At 40.5% G+C, this 22,800-nt stretch overlaps 1 protein-coding gene across 1 annotated transcript in view; it reads left to right on the forward strand.

Moving 5' to 3' along the window:
- The window catches only part of LOC121381627 (corticotropin-releasing factor receptor 1-like), a 154,855-nt gene that overhangs the window by 121,876 nt on the left and 10,179 nt on the right, over positions 1–22,800 (forward strand). Inside the window, exons 4-8 of the mRNA XM_041510963.1 lie at positions 12,253–12,353; positions 13,287–13,393; positions 14,158–14,278; positions 18,924–19,077; positions 20,596–20,656. Of these exons, the coding sequence (XP_041366897.1) occupies positions 12,253–12,353; positions 13,287–13,393; positions 14,158–14,278; positions 18,924–19,077; positions 20,596–20,656 (544 nt within the window). The remainder of the gene's footprint in view (positions 1–12,252; positions 12,354–13,286; positions 13,394–14,157; positions 14,279–18,923; positions 19,078–20,595; positions 20,657–22,800) is intronic.

Below are 22,800 nucleotides of genomic sequence, written 5' to 3' on the forward strand. Positions count from 1 at the left end.
GGCAGACAGCTATGAAGTGGCAACTGTTTGACTGAAGTGACAGGGGATAGCATGTAGTTTGTAAACATGTGTAACTTGTTGACATTGAAGACTTGTTTGTGGTAATTCCGGCCCATGCAAAAGTAGTGCTTTTTGTGTAAAATGGGTGTACTCCGGCCTGGTTTAGAGGGTGTGTCTGTTTAAACCAATATGCTGGGAGAAAGAGCTAGACAACAGGGGTTGTCCTTTTCAGGGTATGTGTCCCCCGTGCAAAGGTACATACAAAACTTCACGGGCCTGCTGATATTAATAAAAATGTTATAGCCACTAAGGCTATATAGAAACATATAGCGAAATTAATTGTGGTCTGAGGCCACTTGTCAAGGAAAAGGTTCTTATCAGTTTTTTAAACTCATGTTTACGGTAGCCGTTTTGAATGTAAAGATGGCCGCCATACTGGAGGTTTTCTCAGTATCTAAATATGAAAGAAGCTACAAGTTGATGTTTGATGCCAGACCTATATTTCAAGAGTCAAGCATTCAAATAATTTTATTTAATTTACATTAATAAGATTTAGGGGAGACATGTTTTTTTTCATGGTTGCTATTATCGACCATCTTGTCACGTGAATGTTATAAATAGTATATGTATTTTCCTCCCATGCCCACGGTCTGAGTATAAATAAATTCTTGTCTTGTCTTGTCGTCTATTACCTCGGTATCTAAAATGATAGGAATTAGATGTTTGATGATAAACCTACATTTCAGAAGTAAAATTCAGGTTTGGGATAACCATTTTGGATTTCATAATGCCACTCAATATTTGGTTTTGCGTGAAACTATGCCCATTATCACGTGTGAGAAACTCTTTCTGACATTAAGATATAATTTAAGAAGTGAGATATTATCCCACAGGTGACGTATTACAACTGAGCAAAGCCTATAAATCATCACAGAACACCATAACTAAGTTCAGCCAGCGAACGTTTCGCTAACGGTCGCTGACTATTTGATTGGTTCCCAAAGTGGCCGTATAGTTTAACGTTAAGAGCATAAACCAGTCTAACGGACGTTTCTCTGCTCGGTGTGGCTAAACTCGGCCCATGTCTTCCCGAAGTACTTACAGACCAAGGACAAACGATGGCGCTGGTTCGATTCTTATAAATATAAATAAAGTACTATTCTTGTGTGCGTGTGATGCTCCAGTTCCAGATAACACGACACACCACTGAGCTGATGTTCAGTGACAGGCCTTGGGCAGGGCTCAAACGGGAGATTGAGTCTAAAGAACACCGCTGTGACTTTTGCCGCATGTCATGTCATAGGGTTTAACGTGCACATTCCGAGCAAGCTGTTGTAGCGCACGCCTTTTTCCGCTTTTGTCCTTACACTCTTAGAGAAGATTCTAGTATAGAAGGCACGTGGTGTTTCACTTACTGCTTATTTCTCATGCAACATTTTAGAATGTTAGTATTACACCAAAAAACCTCGTTAATGTCATTTAAAGTGTTTATTTCAATTTGAGGAATAGTTACACACGAGTGATGATAAGCATAGTTTCACGCAAAAGATGTAGTGGCATTTTAAGCATGCGTGCAAAACGTATTGGCTGTTTTGACAGAACTATGTTTATCGTCGTCTCAAGTACATATAGTATCATGCGCGTACATACAAAACATGCGTTTATATCTGTGTAACCTGCGAAGAATTGATGTGGTTGAAATTGAAATGAAAGTTGAATTTTGCTTTGCTACTGGTGAATATTTTGTAATTCTAATACGTAATGTTTAGAGGAAACCCACTACATTGGTTCCATTAGTAGCAATGGATTGTTTATATACACTTTCTTGAAGACAGGATAACACATACCAGGCACTGCGGAGCGGCTGGAGGAGGGTGTTGGGGCTCTAGTCCTGCAATAATCCTGAATCAAAAATATTATTGGTAGTAAATCTTCAGGCAGAGATGAATTTTGCATTTCAGGACATCTCGGTTTCAAAATTTTAGAGGGAGCATACCACAGATTCCCCTAGAAACTTTGCTTTACGCCCCCTCCCCTCATAGTCAATTGCTTCCGTCGTGTCTGCATACAACGGCTTTTTCGTTGAGGAGATTCGAGCCTGCGACCCAAGTATGACAGGCGAGCGTATATCGATTGAGACAAATCCAGCCCTCATACTATTAAGTGCACAGTAATAATAGTAGTACCACAAGTTCTTATACTGACCCTAAGACCAGAACAGAGATTATCTCTCTCGCTCTCTCGCTCTCTCTCGCTCTATCACACACACACACACACACACACTCTCTCTCTCTCTCTCTCTCTCTCTCTCTCTCTCTCTCTCTCGCTTGCTCTCTCTCTCTCTCTCTCTCCCTCTCTCTCTCTCTCTCTCTCTCTCTCTCTCTCTCTCTCTCTCTCTCTCTCTCTCTCTCTCTCTCTCTCTCTCTCTCTCTCTGTCTGTGTGTGTGTGTGTGTGTATGTGTATGTGTGTATGTGTGAATGTGTGTACGAATGTAAATGTATGTGTGTGCGTGCGTACATGTGTGTATCTGTATTTATGTCTGTGTGGAATATTAAATATCTGTTGTTTATTGTTGTTATACAGTTCATGTTTGCTTTTTTTTTCTTTTTAATGGGAATCTGTCCCCTTAACATACAATGGTTGCAGTAGAGATAGCATTGTATTGTATTGTATTATAGCTGTGTCATGTTTTCCGTATATTTATGTTCCTCACACACTAATTAAGGAAACTTAAGTCAGGGTTATAGATGTAGATACTGAAATGTAAAATCAGTTCATGTATTTATTATTAATCTTAAAAAAAAAGAGGACAGCATTCTGTCGAGATCGCCCGCTAATGAATAGGCTGGTTTCACATGATATCACATCCATTTCTTAAACGCACAAAAACCCGGCTAGCGTTCGTTTCGTAACGTCATGAAACACTCGCGTCAGCTGAACGCAGATAGTTTTATACGAGTTCTTCTGACCACATATTACAGTTATCTTCCCATTGCCCAGTATAGGAGATATAACCTCACAACTGGTCTGCTCTGTCTGTAATAATTATTGTTTCATGGCACACTGCTTTGTAGAGGAAGACGTTTTCTATATTGAAGTTGATAGGATGGAGCAAATAATTTGCAAACGTGTAACGTGTTAACGATGGTTAAAAGTTCAAGTTTTTTTTTAGTTTAACGACACCACTAGAGCATATTGATGTACTAACCATCGACTATTGAATGTCAAACGTTTGGTACTTTTCACATATAGTCTTAAAGAGGAAACTCGCTACATTTTTACATTAGTAGCAAGGAATGTTTTATATGCACCATCCCACAGACAGGATATACATACCACGACCTTTGATATACCAGTCGTGGTGCACTGGCTGGAACGAGAAATAGCCCAATGGGCCCACTGACTGGGATCGATCCCAAACCGACCGCGCATCAAGCGAGCACTTTACCATTAGGCTACGTCCCACCCCCCACCCCCCTGTAGTCTTAGAGAGGAAACCCACTATATTTTTTGCATTAATATCAATGGATCTTTTATATGTACCATCCTGCAGGCATCATAGCACATACCACGGCTTTGATATACCATTCGTGGTTCAGTGGCTGGAATAAGAAATAGCGCAATGGGCCCATCGATGGGGATCGATCCTAGACCGACCGCGCGTCAGGCTAGCGCTTTACCACTGGGCTACGTCCCGCCCCTGTTGATGTTATAGACGTTTTTGCGTTAAATCTAGACCATGTATATGTTGTACTTTTAGCCGTAAATGGGTCAGGTTTAGTATGTGATGTAACAAAGGCCGTGGTATGTACTGTCTTGCGTGTGATATATAAAAGATCCCTTGCTGCTAACCGAAAACAGTACTTAGCACACGGAATAGCGACAGAAAACTATCTCTCTTGTTAGCTGCACGTGTGGCCATAAACCATATGTCCGACGCCATATAACCGTTCATAAATATGTGCTGAGTGCGTCGTTAAATAAAACACTTGTTTCTTCTTTTAAATGATGACATCTCTGTTAAAGCGTAAAAAAAAGTGATTCTAAAAATCCGGCCATACTTAAATAAAAGGCCGGCTTTATTTTTTAATGTAAACCCCCCCCCCCCCCCCCCCCCCCCCCCCCCCCCCCCACCCCCGCACATTTTTATTGATTGATAATACGTAGGTGAAAAGTGTAACAATACAGAAAAAAAACCCTTTAAAAAGTACCTAACACTGACCTAATTATAATTTTTGTTTTTGTTTTTTTTGTTCACGTTCCGGGAAATATATTTTTGTTATTCACGTCTACCGAAATCCGCTGAACAGCGTTCATAGGTTAAAGACGTTTATGGGCGGAATGGTTTCAGGCGGGTAATTGGCACACCGTATGCCGTTTTTATTATCTAACATAAAAGGCGCTCTTCAATATAGAACGCTTTTTTTAAGGTGGATGTCTGCCATTAACATTGTCATTTCATAATGGCTGTTATAGTCAACCTACATATTCACTTTTAGTTGCCATGGAAATTAAACAACAATATAATTTCATCCGTTTAAGAAAACAGGAAAAGAAATATAATTATAATGTTGTATTTTCTTAATAAATTATGTTGGCACGCTACAATTTAAAATACGGTGGTGTGCTATAACTGCAACCAAAAACACATTGCTCTTTTGAAAAGAAAATACAATAAATGTAGCTGATGTTATACCTGCTGAACGTTTCCGGCCTCACTGCTCATTATTAAGTAACAATACATTTAAGGCTCATATCGACTGGCTGCGACGCGTGCGTGCGGTCCGGTTACACAAATATCGAAATACGTTAGTTTTAATGAAAGCGTTTAAATTGGATTCTTGCGATGCGCGCGTCTAAATACGCACGCGCGCCGCAGTGAAATAAGTTGTGTATGGTTTATATGCCCAAAACGCAAACCACACTGATGTAACAGTCGGACCGAACGCACGCACCGCATACAGTTATATGAGCCTTTATTGGAAATGGAAATGGTTTATTTAACGACACACTCAACACATTTTATTTACGGTTAAATGACGTCGGAGAGCCTTTATTGCGCAATCCATAATATACTAATGACGATAATATACAAATGTAGTCCCTTTTAAGTGCTCGTTGTGATGTGATGACGTACATATGCCGGGGCATTCAGCATTTCTTTGCCTTGTTTCGTTTTCTTTTCTTTCTTTCTTTTCTATTTTTACCATAATAAAGATTACTAATTCATACTTAAGCACAGGTTTCGTTTCTGAGGCTCATGTTGCATGTAGAGAACACACGAGGTCCACGGCTGTGAAACACATCGGTGGAGTTCACGTCGGTGGAGTTCACACCCATTAAACATGCCACCAGATGCATGCGCTATAGTCGTGAAAAACCTACACGTCTGAGACACGCCAAAACAACGCACTAAACTGATACACTAAGACGCGAAAAAGAAAAAGTAAAGTAAAGTAAAGTTTGTTTTATTTAACGACGCCGCTAGAGCACATTGATTTTTTATCTTATCATCGGCTATTGGACGTCAAACATATGGTCATTCTGACACTGTTTTTAGAGGAAACCCGCTGTCGCCACATAGGCTACTCTATTTACGACAGGCAGCAAGGGATCTTTTATTTGCGCTTCCCACAGGCAGGATAGCACAAACCATGGCCTTTGTTGAACCAGTTATGGATCACTGGTCGGTGCAAGTGGTTTACACCTACCCAATGAGCCTTGCGGAGCACTCACTCAGGGTTTGGAGTCGGTATCTCGATTAAAAATCCCATGCCTCGACTGGGATCCGAACCCAGTACCTACCAGCCTGTAGACCGATGGCCTGCCACGACGCCACCGAGGCCGGTCGAAAAAGAAAAAGGACACAACAATCATAAAGCTATAGTCTCGAGTCTTATTTCTAAATGCAGTTATATGCAAACCTAACGAATCGACAGAACTGTAAACTGTTTATAATACAGCATTAAGGGTAAGTTAATAAATCGTCGACTGTCCCTCTCCGTTTCATTCAGTTTTGTTTAACGATACCATTAGAGGACATTGATCATAAGGTATTGGATCTCAAACATTTTGTCATTCTGACACGTTGTTTTTAGGGCAAACTAGCTACATTAGTAGCAAGGGGTCTTTTATATGCACCATCCAACAGACAGGATAGCACATACCAGCACTGGCTGGAGCGAAAAATAGCCAAATGGGCCCATCGAAGGGGATCGATCCTAGATCGACAGCGCATCTGGCGAGCGCTGTACCATTGAGTTACGTTCCGCGTCAACAGGGAAAAAGGAAAAGAGCCAGATCAATGTTTAAAGCCGCAGTTTCGTGTATATGTTTATATGCAGTTTCATGCAAACCTAAAGAATCAACAGAACTGTAAACTGTTTATAATACAGCATTATGGGTAAGTAAATAAATCATCGACTGTCCCACTCCATTCCATCCGGGGTTTAAACAGTAAAGTTTCGTTTAACGATACCACAAGAGGACATTGATTATTATCAGCTATTGGATGTCAAACATTTGGTAATTCTGACACGTAGTTTTCAAGAGAATTAGCTTAGTCCAGCGGTTAAGAGCCAGATAACAACCAATCGTTCAGTTTGTGGGGAAAGCATGAAACTTTGCACGTAGTAGACCTCCGTACCTTCCATTTTCGATTAGGACCCATCTCAAAATAGCCACATGGTGGCGGCCATCTTGGATCTCAATATGGTCGCGATCCGGTGTATATTGTTCTCAATATCTTCAATATTAGGGCAGGTACAGACATATTTTTAATGACTACCCCATGTTTTCGTGGTCATAGAATCATATGATACCATTTATGACTTCCTGTAATGTCCGCCATCATGAATTTCAAGATGGCCGCCGTCTGAACCCTATTTTCTTTCATATCTTTCAGAATATTGCAGATACAAAAACACTTTCAACTCCTACCCCTATGTTTTCATGCTATGAGATCATTTATGAAGGCCAATAATACGAAAAGGACGGTGTAGTTTGTCCTCCCCAATGACGTAAAGGTGTATTCACCACAGGACAAGGTGATGATATAGATCACAATCCCAGTGCTATTACAGCCAAAGATTCATTCCATGGGAGTGCCCACTCTTTGTGCCAGCATCCAACCGAAGGCAATCCTGGGGAAGAGCATAGAAGAGTATCTCTTTCAGACAAAGGTTAAGCCAAACGAATTCCCCAGCTGCCCCCTAGCCTACACAACAGTTGCCCCAGCCCAACTCTTGCCGAAGAATGTCCTTGTCCCTGCTTCAGTTAGGCCTATGAAGCCACCTACCGATGGCTGGGTGGAAGACCGAAAATCAGAGAATGCTTGGCTGGCTTGGCTGGAAAAACAGATGGAACTATGTGGAGATGATGAGCTTGGAGACAATGACTGGATTTCATGGGCTGCCTGTGATGCAGCTAGCCATCGGGAATCACCTAGGCCAACAACAGAAATAGCTCTGCTGCTATTATTCCGAGAGAAGTCGAATACTGTGGCAATGATAACTCACATAATGAAGACTAATGCAGCTGCAATAGGTCTTCTCAATCCTGGTCAAACTCCAGTTCTCACCCTTGACCAACCACTCTATGCGATTGCCAAACAGGTGCAGTGGAAATATCCTTCAATGTTTGGGGAGAACAAGTACGTAATGATGCTGGGCGGACTCTACACTGAAATGGCTGCCCTTAAGACAATTGGAGACTTGTTGGATGGACGCGAATGGGTAGATGCGTTGACCCAGGCTGACATAGCTAGTGCAGGAATAGCTGAAGCTTTTCTACATGCATCTCACCATACGAAGATAAGGCGAGCTTATCAGGTGACGGCTGCTGCTCTAAATGTTACAGCAGAAAGCATATTTTGCATACAAACACTCGGAAAGTCATAAGAACGAGTCTATGGATTTCCCAGAGTGGTGTCCACTGGAGTCAATGAGGCACCCACAGTTTTAATACTGGTCAACTGTGCTTGGCTTCGAGCTCACCATCCTGCAGTTTGTTCACTCTCTTCGACAGTCCAACTTTGGCTTATACACCGCATCAATGGCACAGTTGGCACCCTGGTTTTTCGCATTGGACCATACTAACTATGCCCGCTGGTTACCCATCCATATTCGTGATACAGTGCCATTAGAAGACAAATGCCCTGATGTTCATTCCGAATTTCAAAGAGGTGCTTTAATAGCCAAGAAAACGACTCGACCATTCTCTGCTCTTTCTCTGAACCAAGCTCATGAACAGGTCAATGCCATGGTTAAAGGTGATGGTGGAGCTGTTGGCCTAACGGAACATCCTGGAGCATTGCGCAGGTGGATGGTAGCTGGTCCTGAAATTGCACGGATGGTGTCTGAATTTGAGAGTGGGTTCGGTTCAAAAACAAATGATCCCGGACGGCACCACGAACAGACGAAAAACAACCAGGAGCAGTTTGCCAATGATGTACGCTCACTAGTCACGACCATTGAACAGATGGGCAACCTTTTCACAGAGGATAGCAAAGACTTACTGAATTTGAATTCAAAGCTTATAATGCCGGAAAAGGTCATCAGTACAGTCAGGAAAATAGAGGACCTAGGGAAATCTCAATATGATTCTTACATTGAGGATCGCCTCAGAACACATTAAAAATTTATCAATGCCACAATTCCGCGGAACAAATTGCCCCTGTTCAGCAGACCAGGTACGGAGAAAAGTAAGATCATGGGAAAGGTGTCTGAATTGAAGAATGACCAGGCACTATTTTCCAGATTATACATTGCAAGCCAACGACGAGAAGGGGACCTTGCTGAATTCTTTCGTCACGAAAACCAACCTGCACCACGATCTCTTTCTGATAAAGGCAACATTAAACAAGGGGGGAAATACCATCTCCTCGTGTGGGATGTGTATCTAGACAACAGTCTCAAGGCTTACACTAGGGAAAGCCGAGGTGAAGGTACACGACGACGTGTTGCTTCGGATACAAGAGTACCAGGCAATTGGTCAGGTTTTCTCCGCAATGATGAGAACAAGAAAGAACTGTTTGAGTTTCTAGCTTACAAATGTGCTAAATGTAATTCCGAAGACAAGGTCATCATATCCACCACTGGTCAAACGGTTGTTTGTTCTGTCAAGGATATGAACATTCAGGAACTCAAGCCATGTGCACAGGAGGAGGCTGATACCCGAATTATGTTGCACGTCAGGGATGCTGTCCAATGTGGGCATGGAAAAGTCATGATTCGAAGTGTTGATATAGATGTTGCTGTCATTGCAACATCTTGTTTCCATTCGACTGGACTCCAGGAAATGTGGCTGGCCTTTGGAACTGGTCAGAAGTTCTGATGGATTGCGATACATGAAATTGCAGCTCACCTTGGTCCAGCTAAATCCAAAGCGCTGTCCTTTTTTCATCCTTTCACTGGGTGTGACACTGTGTCCTTCTTTTCAAACCATGGAAAACAAATCAGCATGGCAAACGTGGCAGAGTTACCCTGAGGTAGCAGAAACATTTGTAAAGCTGCCATTGCAGCCTGAGGATGTCACCAATGATCTCATTACTATGCTTGAGCATTTCGTGGTTCTTTTGTACGATCGTACATGCGTATTGGATAGTGTAGATGAGGCTAGGATGTACTTATTCACAAAAAGATCCAGAGAAATCGAGAGCATTCCACTAACGGCAGCTGCTTTAAATGGTCTCGTATGATTCTATGACTAGGAAAACATGGGGTAGCCATTTAAAATATGTCTGTACCTGCCCTAATATTGAAGATATTGAGGGAACTATACACCGGATGGTGGCCATATTACAATCCAAGATGGCCGCCACAAGGGGGCTTTTCTGAGATGGGTCCTAATCGAAAATTAATTGTATTGGGATGTGTTACCCACCTGCAAAGTTTCATGCTTTCCCCAAAAAGTGAAGGATTGTCCCCCTTACCCGCTGGACTAGCTACATTTTGTTTTTCATTAACAGCAAGTGATCTTCTATATACACTTTTACAAAGACAGGACATGCAACGGTCTTTCATATACTAGTTGTAGAACACTGGTTGGGACGGAAAAAACAATCAAAGAATGGGTCTATCGAAGAGATTCGATCCTTCTACCCAAGCACTCCAGTCGAGCTCTCTATCGATTAAGTTAAATCCTGATACACGTCATAAGAGTTATCTAAGGCCAAACAAAATAAATTTCTTATCTCTGGTCAGCGCGCGCGTCGATTTTGACCTTCGCGTGTTAACTTTTTTATTTGAGAGAGAGAGAGCCGCATCGCTGCATCAAGTTTTAAACTTTGGTCTGACCAGAGACTGAGTCTCATTTTTTGGGGTGGGTGGGTGGGTGGGGGGTGGGGGGGGGTGAGTGGGGGGTGGGGGGGGGGGGTTGAGACGTGATCTTTGGTTCATATACAACACAGGTTTACACCCAGGACTACGCTTAGATAAACTCCTTTTACACTGAATTATCGATCATCTCACAAACGGTTTCGCGTAAATTATCATTCGGTTCAAGTAGAATTTTTGTGGATTTTTTTAAAAGCGGAATCGTTTGTTTGAATTGGAATTGATCCTCATTGAAAACACGTTTCGACCATGAATCGTCAACAAGAGACCTGAGAGAAAGTCATTTAATATCAATATAATTTAAAGAAGAATCCTGTTTAATAGTTTTGGTGATCACAAGGACTATAAAGCGTCTGCTTTTGTGTTTGTATCTACTGGTTTTAATGTGAATTGAAGAAACAATTTTAGTCAGCCGGTTTTTGTCAAAACATTTACTCTTGCTCTCATTTCAAACTATCCTTGCTACCCTTACAATAAGCATGCAGAGTTCTTGGAAAATATCTCATTATTTATTTCCGGTGTTTGTCCAATATATAATATTTAGACGAATCGGCGATTAATTTTGTTTTAAAATGGCTAACTAGTGCAGTTAGATAATGCCTCAATAAATTAACACATTAAAGGTTTCTGGAAACATCACTCCAAAACCCACCCCATCACAATTAAACTGCCTTAAGGTAGCAGTACACTAAACATTATCTCAGTGGGTCCAACTGCGCTCAACATTTCATTCCACAGTTAAAGGGACATATCCTAGTTTTTAATCGCTAAGGCATATTTTTGACTATTAGAGACGCTTTTGAAATCATACTTTACTTAAAATTTATTGTTTAAATGATTCATTTCTGTACATTCGAATGTTTTTGGTCATTCTGGTGTTTTTAATATCGCACACTGCATTTCTCATATGTTTAAAAAAGCACGTGCGTCTGAGAAGTAACAGTTATGGAATCGAGTTTCAGTCTATTTTAGAGGGTATTTCACTATTTCAAAGCCACAGACTGATGTTTCACTCAATTGTAACTTTATCCAAATGTGTTACAGGTCTGTAGATTAACTAAACTTAGTGTTAATTTTCACGCGCTGAAACTAGGGTCTGTCCCTTTAATGCTATCAATCTTGCCATTGGTGAAAAATATGACAGTGTTTACTGTCAATAAATATTGTTTTATCTGACTAATAAATTCCTGCAATTTAATTTAGACCAGTGTCACTGTACCAGCTATTATAATGCTTGAAACATGTACGGGGTCTTTTTAAAAACAGGATGATAATTTTTGTTACATATCAAATGAACATCTTAACCCTGATGGTCAGGTCAGGTCAGGTCATAGGGCTTTACGTGCACATTCAGAACAAACTGTTGTAGCGCACGCCTCTCTGTCTAGGACAGGAAAGGTGCGGTGGCGGGGGGGGGGGGGGGGGCGAGGAGGGACCGCCTGCACTGGCAGGTGCAAGGGAGCACCAGCAGCCCGACCAAGGTCGGTAGCAGGCGGGGGTGGGTGATGGTGCTATGGAATTTTTAATGGAGCAAGAATTATGCCAAAGAGAACAAGTGCGCCAAATTTGGTTGAGGAAATTGGGCGCAATTTTGAACGGTCGGTCAAAAAGAAAGTTGCAGAGCTAGTATAGGTTTTGACATTAGTGAATCGAGAGTAGCTGATGGTGACGGATGGTAGTATTCATAACAATGGTGTCACCTTGGTGTATATGTTGACTGAAACGTTGCGTGTAGCAGTGTTAGCCACATATTTTACTACTGTCGTCAGTGTTATTGGATGTCGTGGTATACACCCATAACATACGTACCAATTAGTATAGACTGTCGGACATTTAGAGTTACTCTAGAAATTTCACCAGCCCAGACTTTGCTAATTGTGTCGTGATCCTCCGGTAATTACCGTGTCTATATTTCAGAGAACGCCACACGCCAGTGTCACGCCAACGGCAGCTGGGCGGACCGCTCCGACTACCACAACTGTTTGCCGTTACAAGACAATAACAACCTTCTTTTGGAGGTAAGATGAGTCATATTCATGAGGATGAGCGTTCGCGGTACATCGCTAGACTGGTTTTCACGCTTAACGTTAGATGAATGTGATGTGATAGAAGATGATGGTATACCAGTCAACTAGTCCGCGAGCGTTCGCTTCCTGGTGTTCTTGCGGCAGGCTGGAAATAATACTAGCTATCACTCGATACAGTCTCTGATTTCTGCCTCTAGATACCTTTTATATTCCTATAATATAATTTGAAAGTCGCTGGCAGTCGCTTTTATGCAATGTAAAAACATATTTTGGGGTATTACAGCTATTTTGTCGTTAACTTGCACATTATTTGAGACATCGCCATAAAAATTTTGGGGGGGAATGATTAATGTTTCCCATGAGTTTGCCTTTTAAGATATTACCATATTGATACCATATAAATTCACATCCCAAGGTGAATGTGTTTTAAAATCCGTTTGAAACCCGTATGTAATCGTATCCAAATGAAATATATTATACTAACCTACGGTTCCCTTAATCTTGCTTTGAACAACTATTTTAGGACTAGTTACAGGTCAAGTTTGTTTTGTTTAACCTACACTACAGCACATTGATTTATTAATCATTGGCTTTGAGATTTTGACAAATAGTTTAAAGAGGAAACCCGCTTCATTTGTCCATTATTAGCAAGGCATGTTTTATATGCACCATCCAAAAGACATGATAGCACATACCATGGCCTTTGATATACCAGTCGTGGTGCTCTGGCTGGAATGAGAGAATTGTTCTCCAAAGATCCACCGATGTGAATTGATCCTAGGCCTACCGCGCATCCGGCTAACCCTTTACCACTGGGCTAAGTTCCGTCCGCGTTTTAGGACCAGCGACAGAACAGAAGTGATGATGTCCACTTGATCAGGTTTGATTTATATGGTTTATTTGATGTTTTTCTTTCCTTCTCAGGCACTGACCTCGAAATCCGACCTTGGTGTGAGGATTATCTACAATGTCGGCTTCATTCTCACGACGGTTTCGCTGCTGGTTGCTCTTGCTATATTTCTCTACTTCAGGTAAATTAATCGGATCATTAATTGATCAACTAATCATGGCGAATAACGTTGCCACATCATTTGGTTCTAGTACATTATCTGGACTCGATAGTTGACGGTTCAACAATGATTCATGCTTCACAGTAGTTTTGCATTTCACGTGAGCGGTTCAGGTTTGATCTCCACACAAAATCTGTTTGAAATCAATGATTTTACATGTGAAATCATTTCTGACATAATAGACGGCTCATTGTAAATTCTGAGCACCAACAAGACATGAGTTTGGCAAGTCTTTTATTTCCCGAACGCGTTCCCTTGTTACAATGTGTATAGTTCTGTTCAGTTCAACGTTATTTTCGTGCTTTTTTCCAATTAAGGTTCAGCAACGCTGTCCTGGGTACACAACTCAGCTATCTGGGCTGTCTGTCCAGGACAGTGGGTTAGTTGTTAATCGTTAGTGGTTAGTGAGATAAAAGAGAGTGTAGTGGCCTTACACTTACCCATTGAGTCGTTAAAACTGGCTCTGGGTGGGGGCCGGTACCGAGCTGCAAACCCAGTACCTATCAGCCTCATGTCTGATGGCTTAACCACGACACCGCCGAAGCCGGTATTTTGTATGGTACTTACTATAAAATACCTTTTAAGGATAGTTATGTTCAAAACACTCAATTTGAAACGCATGGAACCACGTCAGTTAGTAATAGTATGTTGTCGAATTAGGACCATAACGTTACACAGGTATTAAATAGTTCCAACGTGTTAATATAAGAACATGTTGGTTGCAGGAGTCTGCGGTGTTTGCGGAACCTCATCCACAGCCACCTGATCCTGACGTTCATCCTGCGGAACGTGGTATGGATCATCCTACACAACACCATGCTGCACCTCTGGAACACTGACCTCGAGGTGAGGCCTTTACTGGTGTTAATCTGTAAATCACGGGGGGGGGGGGGGCGGAACGTGGTGTGGATCATCCTACACAACACCATGCTGCACCTCTGGAACAACTGACCTCGAGGTGAGGCCTTTACTGGTGTTAATCTGTACGTCACGGGGTGTGTGTGTGTGTGTGGGGGGGGGGGGGGGGGGGTGCCGGAACGTGGTGTGGACCATCCTACACAACACCATGCTGCACCTCTGGAACACTGACCTCGAGGTGAGGCCTTTACTGGTGTTACTCTATACGTCAGGGGTGGGAATGGGAGGATTTAGCTTGCGTCGTAGGAGCGAACCACCTCAGGGGATCCATTCAATTGATTTGTTTTTTCTCGTTCCAACCAGTGCATCACAACTGGTAAAAGGCCGTGGTATTTCCTTTCCTATCTGGGAAAGTGCATATAAAATATCCCTTGCTACTAATGGAAAAAAAATGTCGTGGATTTGCTCTCTACGACTGTCAATTACCAAATGTTTGGCATCCAATAGCCGATGATTGTACGTCACGGCTTTTGTCACGGGTATTTTCGTGCTGGGGTATCGTTAAACATTAATTCTTTCTTTCGTTGCCAGGAATATAATTCGATGACTAAAGTGAACATTTTATTTGAATGTTTCGAAACATGCACTTAGTTATATGTCAGACCAGCCTCGTTGGCGTCGTGGTTAGGCCATCGGTCTACAGGCTGGTAGGTAATGAGTTCGGATCCCAGTCGAGGCATGGGATTTTTAATCCAGATACTGACTCCAAACCCTGAGTGAGTGCTCCGCAAGGCTCAATGGGTAGGTGTAAACCACTTGCACCGACCAGTGATCCATAACTGGTTCAACAAAGGCCATGGTTTGTGCTATCCTGCCTGTGGGAAGCGCAAATAAAAGATCCTTTGCTGCTAATCGGAAAGAGTAGCCCATGTAGTGGCGACAGCGGGTTTCCTCTCAAAATCTGTGTGGTCCTTAACCATATGTCTGACGCCATATAACCGTAAATAAAATGTGTTGAGTGTGTGGTTAAATAAAACATTTCTTTCTTTTTAGTTATATGTAGGCGGGGTTGGGGAGGGGTCAGGGAGTCGAAGCCGGCGAATTTGGCTCACCTCTTCTGATTATGCTCATCAGTGAATCCACATGTTTCTGTTCAATGGTATTCTAAATTGTTTATGCTTTTCTATATCGATCCAAATTCCTATGGTACACAAAACAAGCGCTTTATCACTGAAGTACATGACGCATATTTGTGATTAATACTAATCATACTAATTACAACACATCGCACGTCAGTAGACAGGATTTAATGTCATTGTCGAAAAGAACATATGGTTTAAGAAGTGGGCGGTTGTCGTGTTATTAGTGTAAGACATGTATTAAAACGAAAGACGTGTGGAAGCGTAGGTCTGTGGACGGAAATCACACTGTATGCTTGCCTACATTGCACACTTAGAAACCCGATCAAACTATGTCTATAATTATTATTAACTGTTCATTCACATCAGGCTATTTTCATCCTGTGCGTTAAAAAAAAACCCCACACCACCTGTTTACATCAATTCACGCACCAGTTTAATCAGTTAAAATAAATAAATGAATTGCGTGGACACCTGCCATTGTTACGGCCATCGTCCAGTTGTACGGTGTCGTATCGCAGACATATGTTATCGCCGTCATCGTTCAAGGAACGCCCGCCAGTTGAGACATATCCGACATTAACACTGCCGTCGGTGCGCAACGCTTGACTTCCGCAAACATCAGCGGTACGTTACACGCTAACTCACTTAACTAGCACACACACTTCTTGACACTTTATAAAGTGGAAAATAATTTCTCGCACGTGAGTTAACGCTATTTGAGGAACGTATCCTCGGTATCTTATTGCATAGCTTAAAGGGACATTCCCGAGTTTGCTGCATTGTAAGATGTTTTTGACTAATAAAATATTTCTACGATTAAACTTACATATTAAATATATTTTCTTGTTTAGAATATCAGTGTCTGTATATTCAATGTGTTTCTGGTCGTCTTAATATTTGTAAGAAGCCCAAACTGGATTTTGTCTTCAAATCATTTTTAGAAAATAAAATGAAATTCAACCTAGTACCAATATTAGAACGATCAGAAACACGTTTAATATACAGCTACTAATATTTTATGCAGAATAATATATTTGATATGCAATTACAGTCGTCAAGACGTCTCTGTTTGTCGATAACATTATACAAATTGCAGCAAACTCAGGAATGTCCCTTTAAGCCTGACTTACACAAGCATCCGGTCTCGACATACGGTTACATCAATGTTCCGTTGTGTGGTGCACTTAACTTTCACAAACATTCGATCTCGTCACTGTACCGTGGTGTTGTATATTTTACCATTACAAACATCCGATCTCGCCACTGTACCGTAGTGTTGTATACTTTACCGTTACAAACATCCTATCTTGCCACTGTACCGTAGTGTTGTACACTTTACCGTTACAAACATCCGATCTCGTCACTGTACCGTAGTGTTGTATATTTTACCATTACAAACATCCGATATCGTCACTGTACCGTAGTGTGGTGCACCATCTCTTTATTGTTGTTAACATAAGGCGTGATGCACGTGCAGGTCTCACGTGTACTGCCAGTCGAGTGAACGTTTTATTGCGTTACGTTATGTTAGTCACGTTACGCCACACATGGTATCAGAAGTGGGCGGTTGTCGCGTTATTAGTTCAAGACATGCATTAAAACGAAATACGCGTTGAAGCGTGGGTTTTTTTAAAAACGGAAATCGCAGTACGCTTGCCTACATAACGTAACGTAATGTAACGTCACGTTACGTCAAGTTACGTTACGTTATGATTGTATTTCCTTATCCCCAGATATTAACTACAGAACATTGTCCTTGTCTATATTAACTTGAGAACAGTTTCCTTGTCTCGTGGTTATAAAATCTACTCAAAGGCAGACTCACAGGTGCTAACCCTGAGCGTTTCTTCATTAACCCGACCATTTGCTGTTCATTATGGCCCAGAGGAAACAATTATCTGTAAAACCAACGAGGGCACCGGTGTACATATACCTACACTAATATATTCCTTCTGACAACGGTTAATAAGACACAATAGGAATAATTTCAACTTTACATGCGGTTTGGCAAATGTTATGACGCGTCGGTCATTAAATATACAGTGGTGGCTGCACATCAGTTGAGTCAGTAATACCACGACGCAAGAATTTTGTCTGTGTCGCATTCATGCGAAGAATAACAACTTAAGAGATGGTATCGCGTGATTAATTTTAATTCCTGTTGGCAACAACGTCGTCACATTTACCACACACGTCATGTTCAGTTCAGACACACTGGTGTGGCTTTTGTTAGAAAACCGTCATGTTATTCAATATTAAATAGTCAAAGTGCATGTAATCAGGGGCGTGTGCAAGGGGAGGGTTTAGGGGTACGAAACGCCACTACTCCACCCCATCCATCCCCACCCCATCTCCCGTTCAAGATTTTTTTCTAGTATATTTTCCGGGGGAGCATGACTCGACATCACACTATAAACTCTGGTCGCCTCAGTCTAGACACATACCCCTGCCCCTGTTAAATTCCTGAACACGCGACTGGTATTAGCAAATAATTTCTGAAATGTAAGAAGTTACATTAAATGTTTGAGATTGGCCACTGAGTAACTTAATGGTTTTTTTTTTTAATATTTGTTTCAAACTTGGTTCAAACGATCAAACAATTTACTGTAAACATCTGGTTACCAAACACTTTTGTGCTCAGTTCTAATGACTCTGCTGTGGGTGTATACTTTGGAATATACCAGACTAAATTAAAGTATCATATGGCGATATTGTTGAAAACAAGAGAGCACTTGAAATTAATAAATGTTTTGCTATTCTATTATATATATATTCACGCCATTCTAAATAACATTTAAAACATCAAAAAATAAATAAATTGTCCATCTCCCGCATTCAGCACCTAATACCGTTTTTGTTTGTTTGGTTTTGGGTTATTATTATTATTATTATTATTATTATTACTATTATTTTCTCTTCTTCTTTTTTTTTTTTTTTTTTTTGGGGGGGGGGGGTATTTGGGATGGATTTTTTAATGGTTGGTTGGTTGGGGTGGGGTAGGATTATCATAACCTCAGTTGTAGATGGCCGTTTCATGTGCCATGGTTGTCATTCTTGATGGACCTAGCTATGTATGTATGTATGTATGTATGTACACACACACACACACACACACACACACACACGCGCGCGCGCGCGCGCGCATACACACATGGATACACACACGCGCGCACACACACACACACACACACACACACACACACACACACACACACACACACACACACACACACACACACACACAATGTATATATGCATTTCAGTTGTGTTTTTTATGTCCCAGTTAATACCCTACAACTGATGCTGTCCTGTCTATGGGAAGGTGTATATAAATGTTCCATTGCTGCTATTCCGTAGACCTAATGTCAAAACAACATTAGACACCAAATAGCCGTAGTTTAAAACGTGCTGGGGTGTCATTACACAACATACTCATTACCTTTAATATGTTGTGTGCATGTTAATAATAATCATTGCTTCTGTGTTTTCAGTGGATATGCAAGTTAATGGTTGCGCTGTACAACTACCTCCACGGAACTAATTTCTTCTGGATGTTTGTTGAAGGGCTCTACCTTTTCACCATTATTGTGTGGGCGTACTCGGCCGATAAGATCCGACTGTGGTACTACTTGATAATAGGATGGGGTAAGTATTAGTGGGTTACATATTATATATCTTATTTAAGGCTTCAAGAAACAATCGGTCTCTGGACAGACCAAAGTTCTAGAATTGATGGGGGTTTTTTCTTTCTTTTTTTAAAGCATGGATTGCACTTAAAAGGTGGGTATATTTAAAGGGTTTTTTTATGTCCTCCTAATCTGCCTTTGTCCATCCTTAATGGTCATGGTGCCCCTCCTTTGCCTTGGCACCCTAAATATATTCCTAAAGGGTAGCACGGTGTGTGTGTGTGTGTGTGTGTGTGTGTGTGTGTGTGTGTGTGTACAATCCATAGGTTACTCCTACAAAAATAGACGACATACCGCGGCAAATTAAAAAAAAAAAATTGACACGCGAGGGTCCAAATCGACGCGCGCGCTGACCAGAGCCCAGAAATGTATTTTGTTTGGCCTAAAAGAAGTCCAGGGTCCAATTGTTCAAAGCATAGTTGAATTAACGCTGGGTTAGTCTGATATCGTTCTTTTAAATTTATATATTTGCACAAATACGAAAAAAAACCCTTTAGATTTGATTATGTACGGATACCTTTGATTGTTATAAATCAAGTTTCAACATCACGTTTTCAATTATTATTTTTATTGATTCAGTCCTTGGTTTTAAAAATTTCTGTTAGCCACTGGTTAAACTAACTGCCGACTGAACAACCGGTCCCTGCTGTTTAATTTATTAAAGCAATAACAAAAACAGTCATTTATGTTATTAGTTCCAACCAGTACACCACAACTGTCTGTAGGCAAATGCACATAAAATATCCCTTGCTGCAAATGTAAAAAAAATGTTGCAGGTTTTCTCTGATGACTACCAGTCAGAATTACCAAATATTTGAAATCCGATAGCCGATGATTAATTAATCAATGTGATCTAGTGATGTCGTTAAACAAACAAACTTACGTTATTGGTGTATTTATATCTAAATTTTCCCGAAGAAGGCTGTGTTGTACAGTTCAAACTTTAGGATATTTAATCTGTAAGTTTTTCCATCTCGATTGTCTTAACATTTTGTTTTATCTATACATGATAAATATAACATTGATCAGTGTGTGTGTTTCTCTGTTTTGAGTGCCAGGACAAACGATACATTAAGTTAAAAGTAAGCAACAATAAAATTGTACTACATGTATACCCACTTATTAAGAGCTCAGCACGTTTGTCTCTTAAGTGTGAATCCTTTTAAATTCATTATTAATTCATGCAGGACCGTAGGAACAATATCTGGATTGTGGGGCACAAGCTCCAGTGGAGGGGTACACAGTCTATAATGGGGGAACAGACCAGATTTTTATCTTTATTCATATATAGTATGACCCAAAACGTACATTTGTGTCCTCAAATGGGGGTTCTGGTTCCCCGTTCTGCCTCGGGTTCTCCACCGCCCCTGCACCCTCCCGCCTCAAGGTCCTACGCGTCTCTACTGATGACAGAAAGTTATAACTATTGTATTGTATATTTTATCCTTACGAATTACGTCTTAAATTTTATTTACAGGCATTCCATTTATATATACTGGTGCTTGGGCCATCGTGAAATATAATCTCGATGATTTTAAGTAAGTTGAGTTTCTTTTTTTTTCTTTCTTATTATAATGACCAAATAACATACCAACATGTACATACTAGTATATAGAAATATTAGTTAGCCTTTCAAAGATGTCATATCGCCTCACTACCAGTATCTTGAGGCATGCGAAACACGATGCTTTCTTTGTTTATGGTTTTAGTTTTGGATTTATTGTTCGTTTTGGGGGATGGTTTTGTTTTATGGGTTTTGTTTTCTCTAAAGGGCGCTCACCTGTGGTGATTTGGTCGTAGAATCGTACCCCCTCGGTGGACCCATTCTGGGATTTAAAAAATTTTTTACGGTCCCAGCCAGTGTATAAATGTATATAAAAGATCCCTGGGTGTTAAAGGCATATTGTCACAGACCACTGACCTATTTAATGGTCTAACAAATAGTACCTGAACAAAAATAATTTGATTTGTCCCTAAATGTACTTTATTCAACCATTTTCATAACCATCATACTTCATTTATAAATGATATTTTGTAAAAAAATAACTGAATTATGGCAATGGTCCATAATTCAAAAACTAAAATTGTCGAGAGGGTTAACATGGATTTCACTTCATCATGGTTCAGTTAATGTGATGCAATAGCTAGATTTGCTTTCCAACAATTAATGTAATTTCTATTTATTATCCATTTTTAGAGAAATAAGGTCCTTAAATCTGTGACAGTATTCCTTTAATAGAAAACTGTAGCAGCTTTCCTCATTTCATTTCAACTTATTTTCGTGCTTATGTCCAATTAAGGTTCAAGCACGCTGTCCTGGGCAGCATTCTGGGCTGTCTGTCCAGGACAGTGGGTTAGTTGTTAGTGAGAGAAACGATGGTGTAGTGGTCTTGCCTACCCATTGAGTCGTTAAAACTCACTCTAGGTGGGAGCCGGTACCGGGCTGCGTGCGAACCCTGTACCTACCAGCCTTATGTCCGATGGCTTAACCATGACACCACCAAGGCCGGTTTCCTCATCGACTGTATGTTAGAATTACCAAATGATTGACATCCAGTAGCCGATGATTAATACATCATTGTGCTCTAGTGGAGTAGTTAAGTAAAACAGGTTTTGTATTTAATGGATATTGAATAATGGCTCATTACGTATAAAACAAATAAATACTTTACAAATATTAAGATAACCAGACACACATTGGACTAACAGATACCGGTATTCTAAATAAGAAAATGTCATTTCAGTCATGTTGAAACTGCTCTGTTAGTAGTTTACATGTTACAATGGCAGAGAATTCACGACAGTCTCTTTGATGAATGTAAAATAGATGTATATAGTGCACGTTTGTTAACCGTTTCTGTGAAAGTTTTGGTGAAACATGTTTTCAGTTAGGTTTTTTTTTTCTTATATGGAAATGAGGTTCTAAACACGATAAGGCTGTTACAATATACTGAACAATAAAATACACGCGGATATTTTAACATATTTATACATTAGTTTCATGATGAAATTAATTCGGTAAATAATATGTCAAAATGGATCGAAAATTATCACAAGATATATTATTATCCTGCGATCACCGTTTCTATTGACAGATTATGATGACGGATAAAGCAAAGTCATATCCTTCTAGTAGCAGGATATGACTTTTGACGTCACACGCATAGCTACATTATAAAATCGCTCGTTTGACGTAGACTAGGTCATCGTACAATATGGCTGAAATACCAGAAATAATAGCTTTTTCCCTTAATTTTTATGGTCTGCAGGATACAGATAATAACTAGTTAATGACGTCGGATATCTGTTTTATCCTGTTCAGGTCGAATAGGATAGAGCAGATATCCGATGTCTTTAACTAGTTATTCTCTAATTTTAATAGACATTAAAAATATTGGGTTTTAAAGTGAATAATTTAAGAAAAGAAAAATAAATTAAAAGTTTGCGTTTCTTTTGTTGTTCGGTATATCTGTGAGACAAGATATAAGACCACGTGTGTGTATTACGTGTTACTGCCTAAACTACTCTCCTTCCCACTGGACCATTGCGACACCAGGTTTTCTATTGCCTCCGTCTGAACGGATACGTACTACGTATACCTTTACAACGAAAGTGCTTCTAGTAACGCATTCCCGCATAATTCATTGAAGCACTGGTATCGCGCTACAAGATGTGTTTAATT

The sequence above is a fragment of the Gigantopelta aegis genome, chromosome 9 (assembly GCF_016097555.1).
Source record: "Gigantopelta aegis isolate Gae_Host chromosome 9, Gae_host_genome, whole genome shotgun sequence".
NCBI lineage: Eukaryota > Metazoa > Mollusca > Gastropoda > Neomphalida > Peltospiridae > Gigantopelta > Gigantopelta aegis.